The 15108-nt window shown below is 49.8% G+C and overlaps 1 protein-coding gene across 1 annotated transcript; it reads left to right on the top strand.

The window, feature by feature from the left end:
* Positions 1-1997: 1997 nt before the first annotated feature.
* LOC110305195 (angiotensin-converting enzyme-like protein Ace3) lies at positions 1998-14896 on the top strand. The gene is made up of 15 exons (XM_021177020.1): positions 1998-2118; positions 2214-2350; positions 2825-2896; positions 3157-3244; positions 3363-3506; positions 4241-4432; positions 4512-4609; positions 4724-4896; positions 5226-5449; positions 5607-5751; positions 7281-7379; positions 7557-7679; positions 11986-12170; positions 12638-13020; positions 14505-14896. The coding sequence occupies exons 1-14, from the start codon at positions 2031-2033 to the stop codon at positions 12973-12975; spliced, it is 2106 nt and encodes a 701-aa protein (XP_021032679.1). The 5' UTR covers positions 1998-2030; the 3' UTR covers positions 12976-13020; positions 14505-14896.
* The last annotated feature ends 212 nt before the right edge of the window (positions 14897-15108 follow it).

Raw genomic sequence — 15108 nt, 5'->3', positions numbered from 1 at the left:
CTTTTGCTGGGCATGGTGACACAGGCACGCCTTTGATTCTAGGACTCACAAAATTAAGGCAGGAACATATTTAGTTCCAGACCAGCCAGCCTTAGGCTTCAGAGCAAGACACTCTCTCAACAATGCCAAACCTTATTCTCCTTTTAGGCACAGGGCTTGCCATGGACCCAAATCCTGTTCTATCAAATCTATTCTTGAAGCAAGAAGGGCATCTCTGTAAGCTTCCATCAGCCCAGTCCTCTCTCCTTGGACTTTAATTGAGTTTATTATGTTTTGACAACAATGAATAATACTTGGGGGTGAGGTTATGGGGTTCGTCTCAGTGGTCCTGGTGTGAGCACAAGGATGAGTATTCCCGGGCTGAGGGTAAAGGAGACCATGGGTAGACACAGGAAAGTGAGTCTGAGGAGGAAATCCAAGAGTGCGCAGACTGGGTTGCTCTTCCAAGTTCTATGCAACGGAGTCCTTGGGAGTTACCAAGAGCTAGCAGGGAACACAGTCTTGCCATTGGTTTGGAAACTGGTCTCAGATACACTTGGGGACATGTACCCTGAATGGAGGGTGCTAGTCATACTTCTTCACACCCTATAAGAGCCCTGATGGCTCCTGATGAAGCAGGTATGAGAGAAAGAGGGAGGAAGGGAGCCCTGGAGTTGATCACATGTCTCCTGAGAGAGAGAGAGAGAGAAAAAGGCCAAAAATATAGGCCTAAGATGTCAAGTCAGAAGAACCTGGGAGTTCTACTAGGTTTTCAGAGTCTAAAGATCCGAAAGTATAACTTCTGTCCGTCCATCCATCCATCCCATCTAATTCTCCAACCAACACCCCACTTAAGGGACCCCAGCCCTTAAGGGGAGAGGCCTCATCTGTCCCTAGCAAAAGTCCAAGGGTTCCTCCAACCCCAGGGGGAAAAAATGACCAAATAGAATAAAAGTCAGATTCTCCTCTTCACTCTTCCACTAGCTAGCCATGGAACCAGGTCACATGACCTGGCTCTTCTGGACCTCAGATGTTTCTTCACCTGCCTACTGGAGGTAGTTAAACAAGCAGCTAGCTGGTCCCACAGACCCTTTTTGGTCCCCATCTGCATAGAACGGGCCTCTAGTTGCAGGTGGACAAGGAGTCGGCGAATGACAAACAGAAGCGACACGAGATTGTGTAGAATCTGAGTATAATTTGTCAAGTTGACATCAAACTTTTTATACAGAAGAATAACAAGAAACCAGGTGAGATACATCCTCCGAGTTACAGTGACACAAAACATAAGGAATGTATACATCAAAAGATGGTGGGGACCAGGCCGCTGCTGTTTACCACTAAGAAGGAAGCCAGGTGTAATGCTAGTCTATTGTCAAGCCCACCACCAGGGGTTCTAGTGAAGAAGACTGTCTCAGAGGGATTCCCTAACTCTCTCATGGTAAATCCACCTATTCCTAGGCCATTGTGTATTCCCTTGTTTGGGTGAGACTGGCTACTGTCCTAAGTAATCACTCTGCAGACCAGCCCTGAGCTATTCTAGCTCTGTTCTTTGTTCTGCCTAATTAGTTTCACTGTCTCTACTAGAAGTAAATTTGAATGTTACTGAATAGATAACCTTCTTACTGAATTCCTACTGAATTCCAAGTTTGTCGGAGTCAAGGATTTTTCTAGGATGTTGGAACCCTGGCAAAGGCTTAGCTATGTCAGAATTCAATCTTTAAAGGCACTTAGAATAAAATAATACTAAAAGAGAGCACGTGGATCCATACACCAGACTAACGCGGGGATAGCGTATGAGTATACAGGTTATGAGAATGCCTGGTTCCAGGAGGTTGAGTTTTCTTGAAACTCCCTGCCTCATGAGTGCTTCCAGGCCTCTTGGCCTGCCAAGCAGACTTCACTGGAGTATGTATAGCAAGCTGGGTGGCAATCTTTCTAGTTCTAACATTCCATGGAAGACCCTTTGGCCCCTGATGTCACAAATATGGATCTGACTCATGATTGGCCATTGCCTGTGCCAGCTCTACTGTTCTCTTGGTCATGGGAACAAGATGAACTTGCCCTGGGCCTTGCTACTTGTGCTCCTCTCTCACGGGCAGCTCTTGCCATGGCTCAGGATTGTGGGAGAGCCAAGCTTAAGTACGGCTGGGACCTGAAGAAGCATAGGACCAAATACGAGGACTGTGGAGGGGCAGCCCCTTCCCCAAGGCCCACACGGTCTCCCTCCCCTGCAGATGATTTCTACAGCGAGGCTCAGGCTAAGTTGTTCCTGCAGTTTTATGAGCAAACAGCCCAGGTTGTGTTGAATGAGTTTATGGAAGCCACTTGGAACTATGTCACCAACATCACCAGGCGGAATCAAAAGAACATGGTGTGGTACCATTCCCCCACACACACAAGGCCCTCCCTTCCCCTCCTTGCTCTTCTTAGGGATCCTGGAGGTGGGGGATCATAGTTCCTGCCCTATGTCCAGAGTGTATGGAAAGAAGGACACCCCAAAACATATGTCAAGGTGGGCTGCGAGTTCCAGAGCTCTCAGTGACCTTGACTTTTCTCTACACAAGACTTTCTGGATTCTTTGCTTTTGCCAACTTTACCTCCCCCTTTTAGGGACACAGGCACCCCATCCCTCTTAGCAAATCTTCAATGACTCTGGACTTTTAAAGTGGGCTTTGGGGCTGTGATCTCAGAAGTCGGCATGGGACCCATACTGCGTCCCCCCAACCTGCCATGAGCAATGTGAAGGCCTTCTTTCCAGCTGCAGAAGGAGGCGGACAGGTCTCAGTTTATGTTGTACTTCGGCACCCGGGCCCGCATGTTTAAGACAGACCATTTCCTGAACCAGGACGTGAAGCGCATGCTGAGGAAGCTGCAGAACATAGACAAGTCGGCCTTGCCCAAGAAGGATCTCCTAGAGGTGACAGACAGAGCCCCAGGCCGCCCAGGCACACACACTCCTGCACCTGAGAGGAGGGTGGGTCAGGTCGGACTTGGAACCAGAGTATCTCGGGCAGGAGCGGGTATTGGTGGGGTGGCACCAGAGTTTCCTGTAGAGGAGGAGAGGGGTACTTTAGCCAGATCTACCTCTCTTGGATGGTGGGGCTAATGTTGGGAGTGGGCCCAAGAATGTGGGCCTACCCTGGATGACACCTGCCCGTACCCCACCCCCATCCCCAGTACAACAGACTTCTGACCTACATGGAGACAGCATATAACCGAGCTGAGGTGTGCCTGGATGAGGGTCCCTGCTTGACCCTGGAGCCTGGTGAGCAACAAACCCTGCTCCTGACCATGTGTGCCCTTGTTGGTGAAGGAGCACGTAGGGTGGGTGAGAGTACAGGTAGGTGGGTATGGGGTGCCATGTGGCTCCTCTCTGGGCACAGACCTCCAAGAAATCATGGCCACCTCCAGGGACCAGAAGGAGCTGCTGTGGGCCTGGCAGGGCTGGCGAGATGCTGTTGGTCGGCAACTCCGCCCTGTCTTCGAGGACTACGTACGTCTCAGCAACAAGGCTGCCCAATATAACGGTAAGCGGGCTGGACATAACGTTCTTGGGGTTGATGCCCAGGAAAAGAATGAAGCTGAATCTGCAGAGGACTCAGGCAGCAGCAGAATCGGTATGGACGATGCTCAGGGTCCATGAACCCTGCAAACAGACAGGGAGCCTGCATTATGGGCTGGGAGCTAAAGGAGATCCTGAGGGTTTGTTTGTAAGAGAAAAGACAGATGTCTGCCTCATGGACTTCCTTGTGGCAGTCGGATTCGGAGGTGAGCCTCATCCAGCACGCAGGCACCTCTCACACTGCTTAATGTAAAGCCATGGAGGGAGGGGCTGCTGGGATCTGTGGGGAAGGGGAGAACTTCAGATCTATGCTCAAGGCAGACCTCTCTGACATTTACCCATGCTGGGAAGATGATAGGGGCCAGGAAGGCAGGAAGCAAGGAAGTATCTGCACAGACTCTGCAGCACAACTGTAGGAAACCAGGGTCTTAGGGGGGGTCAGAAGGAAACCCAAACAAGCAAAGGGCTTTGGTGATTTGGGGGTTTGGGACATGGCAGTAGGGAAGGACAGGACCTTGCAAGGCATGGTCAGGAGCTTGCACTGTAGGGTGGGCAATGCCTTGGGAGGTTGTGTTCACACCACGGACTCCTGCGGAGCAGGGAGGTGGGGACGCTTCCTTGGAGTGTGTCCAGGTCTCCTCCCTGCCAGGCCATTGGATGCTGGGTGTCACACTAATAAGTCTCTTCTCCTGTCCTTAGGATACAAAGACATGGGGGCTTTATGGCGATCCGAGTATGAATCCGATACGCTGGAGGAAGACCTGGAGCAGCTCTATAAAGAGCTGCAGCCTCTCTACCTGAACCTCCATGCCTATGTGCGCCGCTCACTGTACCGCTACTACGGGCCTGAGCTCATTGACCTGAGGGGGCCCATCCCTGCCCACCTCCTGGGTAAGGGCCAGACTAGTGGCTGAGTGGGGACAGGGGGAAGTCACTCTCCTTCCTCTTAGCTTGCTCACCCCCTTTCCAGGGAACATGTGGGCTCAGTCCTGGAATAATATCCTAGATCTGGTCCTGCCCTATCCGACTAAAGCCCCAGAGGACATCACAGAGATCATGAAGATCCAGGTCAGTGCTGAACCTCTGGGTTGTCGCCCCCTCCTCCATTCCTCTGTCCCCACAATGCCCCTAGGCCAATGGGCAACAGAACCACAGTACCTTTTTTTTTTTTTTCCCTCACAGCACTGGAGGCCTGAGAAAATGTTTGAAGAGGCTAACTTATTCTTTACCTCAATGGGCATGCTACCCGCCCCGCCTGCTTTCTGGATAAAGTCTATGATGGAGAAGCCAGCTGACGGGCGGGAAGTGGAGTGCCACGCCTCATCCTGGAACTTCTACAAGTTCAATGACTTCAGGTGTCTACAGACAGCATGGTCTTCATCCAGCATCCTTCTCTTACCCCCCTCTTCTGGTTTCCCTCTAGCTATGTAGTGAGGAGTAAGCCAGGGAGAGCAGGAGTGGGGGAGGTGGGGTGAGATTCAGAAGCCCTGAAGAGAAGGTGGGTGTGGAAAGTAGAGGATACGGTCACGGGGGTGGACACAGGGTCTAGAGTCGGGAAAGATGGTAGCCAAGGCCTTTCTGGTCTCTGGCTTGATGGTCCTAATACCTTAATGAAGTTTGAATGAAGAAGTTTCCTGTCCTCAGGGCATCCCCATGCTCCTTGACCCCTACCCTTTAACTCTAGGGTAAAGAAGTGCACGGAGGTGACCTTAGAAGACCTGCTCTCCGCCTTCCACCAGATGGGCCATATCCAGTACTTCTTGCAATATCAGAACCTCTCTGTCATCTACCAAGAAGGTGCCAGCCCAGCCTTTGAAGAGGCTGTGGGGTCGGCGATCGCCCTCTCAGTCTCCTCCCACAAGTACCTGCTCGCCAGAGGTCTGCTCAGCCAACCTCACCAGGATTCAGGTGATGGGAGATGGGGGGGAGGGGTGTCACAGGAGGGTGGCCTGAGCCTGGGGCATCAGCTTGGGCTGGTGGGGGGGGGGGCTAAAGCCCTCAGGGCAAGGCTGAAGAAAGGGAGACCCAAGAAGCTGCTTCCTGATGGCCCTGACCTCATCCCCAGAGGAGGAGGTCAACTTCCTGTTAGGCATCGCCCTGGAGAAGATTGCCTTCATCCCCTTCAGCTACATGGTAGACAAGTTTCGTTGGAAGGTCTTTGATGGCACTATTTCGAAGATTGCCTACAACCAGGAGTGGTGGAACTTCAGGTGGGGAAGATGGCTACCCGGTAAGAGTGAAGTGTTGATGTCCTGGGAACCCGAGGAAGCCAGGCAATGCATGCTGTTTGCTGTCACCAAAGCAAAGACATACAGACTAAAGTGCATCGAGCCCGCACAGGGGGCCATGAGGTTCTGAATCTGGTGGCAGCGGTGAGCAGATCTCTTAGCTTCCTAGGATTCTGTCTCATCTGTGAAGTAGAGATCCTGGCAGTGACTTCATCTGCTCTGTGGGTGGCCAGAAATCTCACACCATGAAATTGACTAGGACTCTCCAAGAACAGAGCAGTAACTGGGTGTGGTGATACATACGTACCTGTATGTAATCCTAACACCTGGAAAGTGGACACAGGACAGTCAGGAGGCAGGAGGAGAGGACAGAGTCTTGCAGGCATGGCCAGTAGCTTGTTGGCTACATAGCCAGTTGGAGGTCAGCCTGGACCACATGAGATTCTGCCTCCAAAAGATGAACCTTCCCCCCCCAAAAAAAAAAAAACTGAAAAAGCAAAAGCCTATGCTATAACAATGACCAACAAGCAGGCCCTTGCTGTCTGCCCCCTCCATGGAAAGCCAGCAAAAGGGATGACAGAGGACTGAGCACTTTGTCTGCTGTAAAGTCTTTCCATGGGGGAGAGGCAGGTCATTATCCCAAAACACATGCATGCCTGCTGAAGCCTAAGCATCTACAGAAAGCTCAGCGGTTGTCAAGCAGGTCAGTTGATTGATCAATACATGCCCATAACCTGGCTTCTCCACGTCCATCAGGCACCACACTATCAAGTTCAAGGTTTCTGGACACAGGGTGGCCTACACCAGGATCCTGTGATCATTTAGACTTTGTGTCTGCCCTATAGGTTGCATTGGCTCAATGTGCTTACAGCAGCCAGCACTCAGAGGTCACATGATCTAGGGTCGTTCTAGCAGGCACTCACACTGAGTTGTAGCATGTGGCAGTCTGATTCCTCTTCTCTTGGATCTGTGATTCTCTAGTTTTTTGTTTTGTTTTGTTTTGTTTTGTTTTGTTTTGTTTTGTTTTGTTTTGTTTTGTTTTGTTCGAGACAGGGTTTCTCTGCCCAGCCCTGGCTATCCTGGAACTCACTCTGTAGAACAGACTGGCCCTGAACTCACCTCCCAAGTGCTGGGATCAAAGGTGTGTACCACCACACCCACTTTCTGGTTTTTTTTTTTCTTAGCACTGTTTAGATTAAATACCTGTTTCCTAGTTTATAGCCTGATCTCATCACTAGGATGGATGCGAGCAAGGCTCTGACCTTACCTGCTCCCTTGATGGCATCTCCACAAAGATCAGGCCAGTGTTAACAGTCTACATGCTCAATCACTGTTAACCACTCTTATTAAACTTTCTGATTCCTAATTCCGCGTGTTCTCACTTATCTAGTCCATGAAAATGCACTGAATGGCCTCTGCAAGCCAGGCCCAGACTGGCTGAACACACACGGGCTTCAAACAACAAGAGCCTTCCAGGACCCATGGCCAAGGCCCTGTCTCTCTCCCACCAGGTTGAAGTACCAAGGCCTGTGCCCACCTGTCCCTCGATCAGACGATGATTTTGACCCAGGTGCCAAGTTTCACATCCCTGCCAATGTGCCCTATATCCGGTAAAGGTCTGGGCCCTGTTGACAGAGCTGGCTGGGATCTGGGAGACATGGGGACTGGGTGGAGGAGTTCCAGAAAGTGCAAAGATGGAACCTTAGGGCCACTCAGTGCCCAAGAAGCTCTGGACTTCTTAAACCAGGTCTCCTCTCTGAAGCCCACCTTCTCCTTCCTCTACACAGATACTTTCTTGGTCTAGTACTGCAGTTTCAACTTCATGAAGCACTATGCGAGGCCTCCGGCCACGTGGGCCCTCTGCACCAGTGCGATAACTACAACTCCAAGGTCGCAGGAAAGATCCTGGGGTGAGTGCACAAATCCCCCAGTTTCTTTCAGTTCCTACCATCTCCCTCACAGGGAGTCCTGGCTTCAGGATTCCCCTAGACCCCAAAGTGCCACCCCCCTGAGCAACCGCACTGAGCTGACATTCTGGTGGAAGTGCCTTCTCAGGGAAGACTGCACTCTCTACTGCCTTAACACAAGCCTGCTTTCTCTCATGTAGCCTGCTGTGATCAGAGACACTTGGAACACACAGGCATTCACATAGACAGTAAATCTACTTGCCTCCTGTGGAAAGCCAGGGCTGGTGTCCTGCCTCTGCCTTGTGATTCAGTCACCAGAGTCCCCTTATTCTATCCTTGTGAATGTCTGGATGTGTTTGAGGCACCCTTGAGTCGTTTACCTTTCCTGACTCCTCGCTGAGCTCAGCTTGGCTCCCAGGCAACTGAAGTTACTTTTACTGTAGCCTCTTGACACACTTCTGGCCAGCCTATGGTCCACTTTGACCTTCCGGTCTTTTCTGGTACACTTGATGTTTAGCCTGTCCCTTTCCAGGTCTGTTGTTGTGGTCCTAGGCTTTGCCTTGAAGCCAACTTGGAGGAGTAGGTAGAGGACAGGAATTGGACGTGCAGAGCATTTTCCCTGCTGGCTGGACTCTGAGTTCTTTATCCATGTTCCGCACTGGTAGCTCTTTACTTTGAAGGGTAGAAAATTGTCATTGGCTTTTTTTTTTTTTTTAACAAATGATCAAACTGAAGGTCTGAGAAGTGACTTGATCGTGTGTCATTCCTTTAGCCAGTAGGAAATTCGTGCTATGAATTCAGAACTGATTGCAAAACAGTTGTCATCAAGAGATGGCTCATCTGTTCCCCTGCTTCACCAGCTATACTCCTGCTCTTAGAAAACCTTGAATTCCAAGCTTGGACACCATTCTCCAGGCAGTGGCAGAGGAGAAGCTTCCGAAAATGGGGAGGAGTGTCACCTCCATCAGTCCAGGGATGCAGGCCCTGGTGAGATCACATCAGGTCTTCTTGTTCCAAGGCCAGCTCTCCCACCACTGAGTTGGGGCATCTGCCCAGTGGCCGGATCTCTGTCCTCTTGACTGCTATTGATTTAGGTCTGTGTCTTTAATTGTTCAATGAGTTTTGTTTCTGCCTTGCAGAGAGTTAGTGATACTTGACCTAATATCCCCTGCATGCATTTTAGACTGTTAGCTGTACTTCTGGTTTTTTGAGATAGGGTCTTGTAGCCCAGGCTAGCCTCAAACTTGAGATCCTCCCACACCTACCTCCCTGAAGTGCTGAGATTACAGGTATGTGTCACTTTGCCTGGCTTCTTTTATATATGTAATGAGGTTATCTACGGCTCCTCCATGCCCTTTAACCATCTGCAACCACCAGATGGAGCAGAAGGTTTGGTCCTCTGGGCTTTGTTTCTAGAGAGGTCCAATAATATGAGCATCATCACCACCATCATCACCACCCGCTGTCAGCTCTTCCTTCCTTTATACATAGGGATATGGATGTACACATATGGATGTATACACACACAAACAAGCGGGCTCTTCATTCAACCTCTGCTCCTTGTATTGTTCACTTAGCATTTACTTGGAACAGGACTGATCAGTATCCAGCAGAGGGCAATAGACTATGAAATAAACGAATCCTAAACTACTAAAGAGAAGACTAAACAGAAGAGACTTTGCTGAATATGAAGAGGGTTAGGAAGTCCAGCAGGGAACCAAAGTGAAATGTCTGTCCCCAAAAGCAGGCACAGAAGAAAATGATGTGGTTTTCTCCCCAGGAGCTCATGTCTAACTCCCCTTTATGCCTCTTGCTTGGAGGGACACTTGACGTCAGTCATTCTCTCTACTTCCCTCTCTTACCCTACCCAGCGTACACAGGACTCTGTTTGACTCAACCCCAAAGCACGTGACATTGTTCATCAGCCCCCACACCCCTTCACTGTCTACACCCCTGGCCTAAAAGGACCCAGAATTCCAGGCTGAGCATCTTGTACACCATTCACTGGGTAGTGGGCAGAGGAGAACCTTCTAAGAAAGGGATTGTCACAAGGTTTGGGAGAGGATTAAATGGAAACAGAGTGGAGCCCAGGAGGAGGAGGAGGAAGAGGAGAAGGAGGAGGAGGAGGAGAAGGAGTAGGAGAAGTAAGGAATTCTGGGGTGAAGGAACAGGAGGCAGGTGCTACCAGGCCCACCTTGACAGCTGCATAACATCCTGATGGGAGAAAGATCTCACTTTGTAAAAGAGAAAATTTCACAAAATGGCCAAGCGTAAGGAGCCTGAGACCCACGTCCCAGTACACTGAAGATAGGACATGGAGATATTTATGGGCTCAGGTGTGGGGAAATGTCGATGTTTGTTTGTTTGTTTGTTTTTGTCTTTCGAGACAGGGTTTTTCTGTGTAGCCCTGGCTGTCCTGGACTCACTCTGTAGACCAGGCTGGCCTCGAACTCAGAAATCCGCCTGCCTCTGCCTCCCGAGTGCTGGGATTAAAGGCGTGCGCCACCACTCCCGGCTGTTTATTTGTTTGTTTGTTTGTTTGTTTCTCGTTGGATGTTAAGAGAAGGTAAAGCAGCTGGTCCATGAAGTCCCCAGGTTCATGGAGATAGGGATGAAGCAGAAGAAAAGAGAGATGCTTTCCCAATCTTCTTCCTAGGGTAGCTTTCTTGTGCGCTTGCTCTCTGGGCCCACCCTCCTACATGCAAGTGCTGAGCTGGTTCTGATGGGAATAGACAGTCAAAGTAGACCTTGGATCGTTTCTTAAAGTCCCCTAGCCATGATGGCCCTGCCATCATCTGTGGATTGTGGTGCCATTTTGGAGTCTGAGGCAGTGTCCAGCAACTGGTGCTACAGCCCTTTATTAGCTGTGTGTAGCCAGTGGCCTGTGGAGCTGTTTCTTCATGGTCAGATTCTCAGGAGTCAAAGTTAATCTCCCAACTGTGTGTGATGGTACAAGTTTGTAATCCTAGCACCTAGAAGGTCATGACAAGAGGACCATGAGTTCAAGGTTAGCCTGGGCTACATGGTGTGAGACCCTGGCCTATACTGGTTTTGTTTTTGTTTTTGTCTTTTTTTTTTTTTTGCCTCTACCTATGATCCAGCATCTGAAAAATTCTCAAATCATTTGGGAATTGTTTATTTTATTAATTATTACTCTTATTTTTATTTTTATTTATTTCACTCTTGATGACTCTTTGCCTTTATTCTCTATAACTAAATCTTAACAGATTTTTTCCCCTCAGTGGTTTGTTTTCTTCTTCCTGTTTTCCTTTGTTTCTTTGAAATTCTTTGAAATTCTGGGGGACTCAAACCCAGGACCTTATACATGCTAGGCAAATGTGTCTCATGGTTTCTGCTAAGTATCTGTTGGCCTTCAGTTCCCACATCTTCCTCCAGTCATTTACCGAGTAGCATGAACAAATCCTGCAAGTTACAAATTCCTTCACCACCTTGTGACTTGATACTCACTATGGTGACGGGCAGACATTCATGAACGCTCATGTTACTGATGAGAAAACTCGGGCTGAGAGAGCTTAACCGTCTAAAGTTACCTGCTCTCTAAGTAGCATTGCTGGGATTTGAACCTGGGTACCCCTATACAGTGACCTCTAAGCTTCCAGCCCCACCCCTTTCCTGATCAGACCCTGGAATAACAGGTTGAGAAATGTCAACATCTGCCCAGTGCTATTGTTTGTCAAGGCCAGGGTAGAGCCTGGAGCTCTGCCTTTAGTACCCTCTGCACCCGCCATGGTGAACTCAGTGAGCCTGCCATCTGCCACCAAGCCCTGGGTGTGCCTCAAGACAGCTGATATTTGCACAGCATGCAGGTGTTACACAGAGAACCTCCTATGCTCACATCACTTGAATTCTCTCAATCCGTCCCTATGTGGCCAAGAAGGACTGAAGGGCTGTTGCTGCCTCAAATACATCAGTGTGAGCAGAGGCTCCAAATGGCTGCCTGTTTGAATTGAAAAATAAGGATGCCCACAGTAATAGTGGACACCAATCAACAGCAACAGTCGGTATTTATTGCCTCGCAGCATGGTAGCAACCCTGCCCGGTTGCCTCCACTTACAGAGATGACGCTTAGATGAGTTATTTGTCCAAGGCATCCCAAGGACAGAGCTGATAGCCACACCCAGGTGAATCTTGCTTCAACATGAGTGCGGGAATCTACTGTACTGAGAGCTCTGGGGTCCTGGAGGGCGAAGTTAGGAATTAAAAGTTGTGTTTACTCGGAGGAGGGGGGAATCTCAGCAGCACCTGCTGACATTCCCACATGGCCTCACAGACGACTCTACTCCCCTAGGGATCTCCTGAAGTTGGGCTCCAGCCGGCCCTGGCGGGAGGTCCTCCAGGAGGTGACTGGAGAGTCCAATATATCCACCAAGGCCTTCTTGACCTACTTCAAACCACTGATGGACTGGCTGGTGACTGAAAACGTGAAGCAAGGGGACACCCTTGGCTGGCCAGACTTCAGCTGTTCTTCTGAAGGTTGGACAAACCCTGGCCTTAGTTCTAATGCAGATCTAGGCCCTGCCCTATCCTGCTCTGGGTTGATACTAAGCTCTAGTCAGTTTGTGGTCTGGCTTAAGCCAGACAGTAAAGTTGAGTGACCCCCATCTGTACCAGTCCCGGGACAACCTCACCCAGTTCCAAAGTCCACTCTTAATCCTTACTCAATGACTTCTTTGCACACCATCCAACAAGGCTGCCAAGCTTGCACAGAGGGTAGGAGCCTCCAGACTGGGCTCTGTGAGTTAGGTCACCTGACCCACATACATCTTCTCTTCCTTCTGCTTTCTCATGTCCCCTCTCACTGCAAGACAGTCCCCTCACCTGTGGCCTGAGGCTGAGAGAGGAGACGGTGGCTATCATGTCCTTCCTGGCTGCCACAGGGGACTCAAGGGCCACTTCCCTCATGCTTTCTTACCCTATAAGACGATTTTTTTTCCCCACAGAAAAAATCACAAGCAAAGTGTCATTTCTGGGCACGGATACAGAGCCTGAGCAGGCGTACCTGGGGCAGTGGGTGTTGCTGAGCATGAGTTTTATCATGTTGGTCCTCATCCTGGCGCTGGGCTTCAGGCTGCACTACTTGGAAAAACAGTTACTGGACAAAGACACTTTGACCCTGCCCTACTCCTACTTCCTGGGCATAGCCATGGAACCCCATCAGGCAGCCCGGAAACAGTGGCTTCTGCTGGGCCTCTGCTGTATCCTTATGCTGTGCTGTATTGGCCTGCTCATTCGGATAGTCACGCAGAACACCATGCAAAACACCGAGAAGCCTCCATAGATGAAAAATGAAGGGCAGGGCTGAGAGGAGCCATCATGGAGATGGGTGAGAGACTGTGGGATAGGGTAGAGGGATGTCTGAGACAGACAGGCTAGGGAGGCTATGGGCTGCAGGCATAGTGCCCAGCTGTGACTGGGTGCAGCTGTGACAGATCTGTGACCGTATGGTGTGATGGTGACTAACCTTGTATGATCCATGAGTGTCCTGGGTTCTGGGACCAACCCTACTTTCTAACAGTGGCTCAGAAACAATGGTTTTATCGAGTCAGTGTCTGTGTCCCTTTGAAGCTGCTTTCATACCAGGCCACATGAGAACTAACCCTTCACACAGCCTTGTTTTATTCAGGAGTTTAGTATGGGTCTTGTCTAGGGCTCCAGGCCCCAAGGAATCTCTAGAAAAAGGATTCACTGCCATCCACTTATAACCTGTCCTTCAGTAGGACCAGACATTCCTTTAGGAATTGCTGATGCCCACTTCCTGAGCACTGTGTTCTCTATATAGCCTACCACACTCTGATGAGCCTCTATCGTGCCCTTTCAGTCTGCATAATCCAGGCCCCAAAAAGGCTCTTTGTTTGACCACCTAAAATGCAAGTAACCTCACAAAACTGCCCCATGGCTCTCCCCACCCTAGCCCAGGCCCTCGCGAATGGAGACAGTGGGTAGCTGGGCACTGAGCCAGGCGTGATTAATGATCAACTTCTTTAATATTTAAACAAAGCTCATCTCTAGTCACTCTGCTCCGGAGATGGCCTTGTTCAACACACACACACACCTGCTGCCTGGCCCGTTGCCCTGGAGAGCAAGGGCGGGGCAAACAGCACCTTTCCAGGCTCAGTGGGGGAAGGGAGAACTGGGAGAAGATACAATGAGGGGGGTTGCCGGGATCTGATGTTCTAAGGATAATCTTGGGAAAGGAGGGAGGGGCCTCTACCTCTACTCTTTTAGCCCTTTCTGCCTTGCCTTCTGACCACAGGAATACCATACTCAATATTTTCAGATAAGTGGAAGCTGAAGCTCCAGGATTCCTGGGAAGCCTGGGAGTCAGTACCTGACAGGAAATAGGGAAGGCTTGAAGGGAAATAAATTATAATCGGAAGCCACAGGGAAGAGGCACCAGATAGCTCAAACACGAGACCAGCTTTTCTTAGAGATCTGAATACTAAAGTCACAGGTTGAGGAGACAGACTAACAGAATGGGATTCCCTGACCCCTCTCTCTGCCCGGGTCTCTAGATCTCTTCCCCATGTTCTTCCTAGTTCTAAACAGTTTCTACTCCAGGATCAGACTCTACAGCACTATGGTTTGATACATCTGTATTATCCTGTCATGTATTTATTGCTATAATGCCATTGTTTGTCCTCATTATTAGATGTTAGGTCCATAAGGCTCAACATGCGTCGGGATTGCTCTGTGTAATGTGGAGACCAGGGAAACACTTGAATGAATAAGCAAATGAATGAATGTCTCACTGTGTAAGCTCATGCTGCTGACTGGATAGGAAATACTGCCCCCATTTCTCTTCCACAGCCAGCCTGCTCCCCACATTCAGGGACAGCCAAGACATCTCTGCCCCCCAGGAAACCACACTTGGCAGCCCTCTCAACTCTCAATCACTGTGGCCAAGGTCCCCCACCAGGTATTGTGGCAAGGGCACATCCTGCCCAGGACTCTAAGCCTCTCACCTGGACTTCAGCGAAAACCTCACTGAGCCTCCTTGGCCACCCCCTTCCCCCCATCCACTTTGTAAAGTTTATATTTCTGCCAGAATATTTGCTTCAAAGGTCTTCAAATTTCCTTCCGAACCTCAGACTTCTTAAGAACGCAGCTGTCCATCAATTAAACCTGGATGTTCAAACTAGCACTGGATGCTGCTTGTCATTTTTTCTCCTGCATTTTCACCTCTCCCATTGCCCAGTTCAGCCCCTCTGCATCGACAGCTCCCTTGGGCCTTTTTCGAAGGTGCGTGTTTCACTTTGAATGCTTGCTACTAAAATGTGGCTCAAAATTGGTCTTGGGACCCTCTCTGCAAAGTTCCAAGTCCGCCAAGGTGCTTAATGAACTGTGGCCCTTCTTTTCTCCTCGCAGAAAGCCCCCCCTTTTTTCCAATAAACTTCACCCCACCCCAATTTGC

This window comes from Mus caroli, unplaced genomic scaffold, assembly GCF_978045245.1.
Source record: "Mus caroli unplaced genomic scaffold, Mus_caroli_1 scaffold_13, whole genome shotgun sequence".
In the NCBI taxonomy this organism is placed as follows: Eukaryota; Metazoa; Chordata; class Mammalia; order Rodentia; family Muridae; genus Mus; species Mus caroli.
Note: the sequence above shows the minus strand (reverse complement) of the source record. Positions and strands in the feature narration are given on the sequence as shown.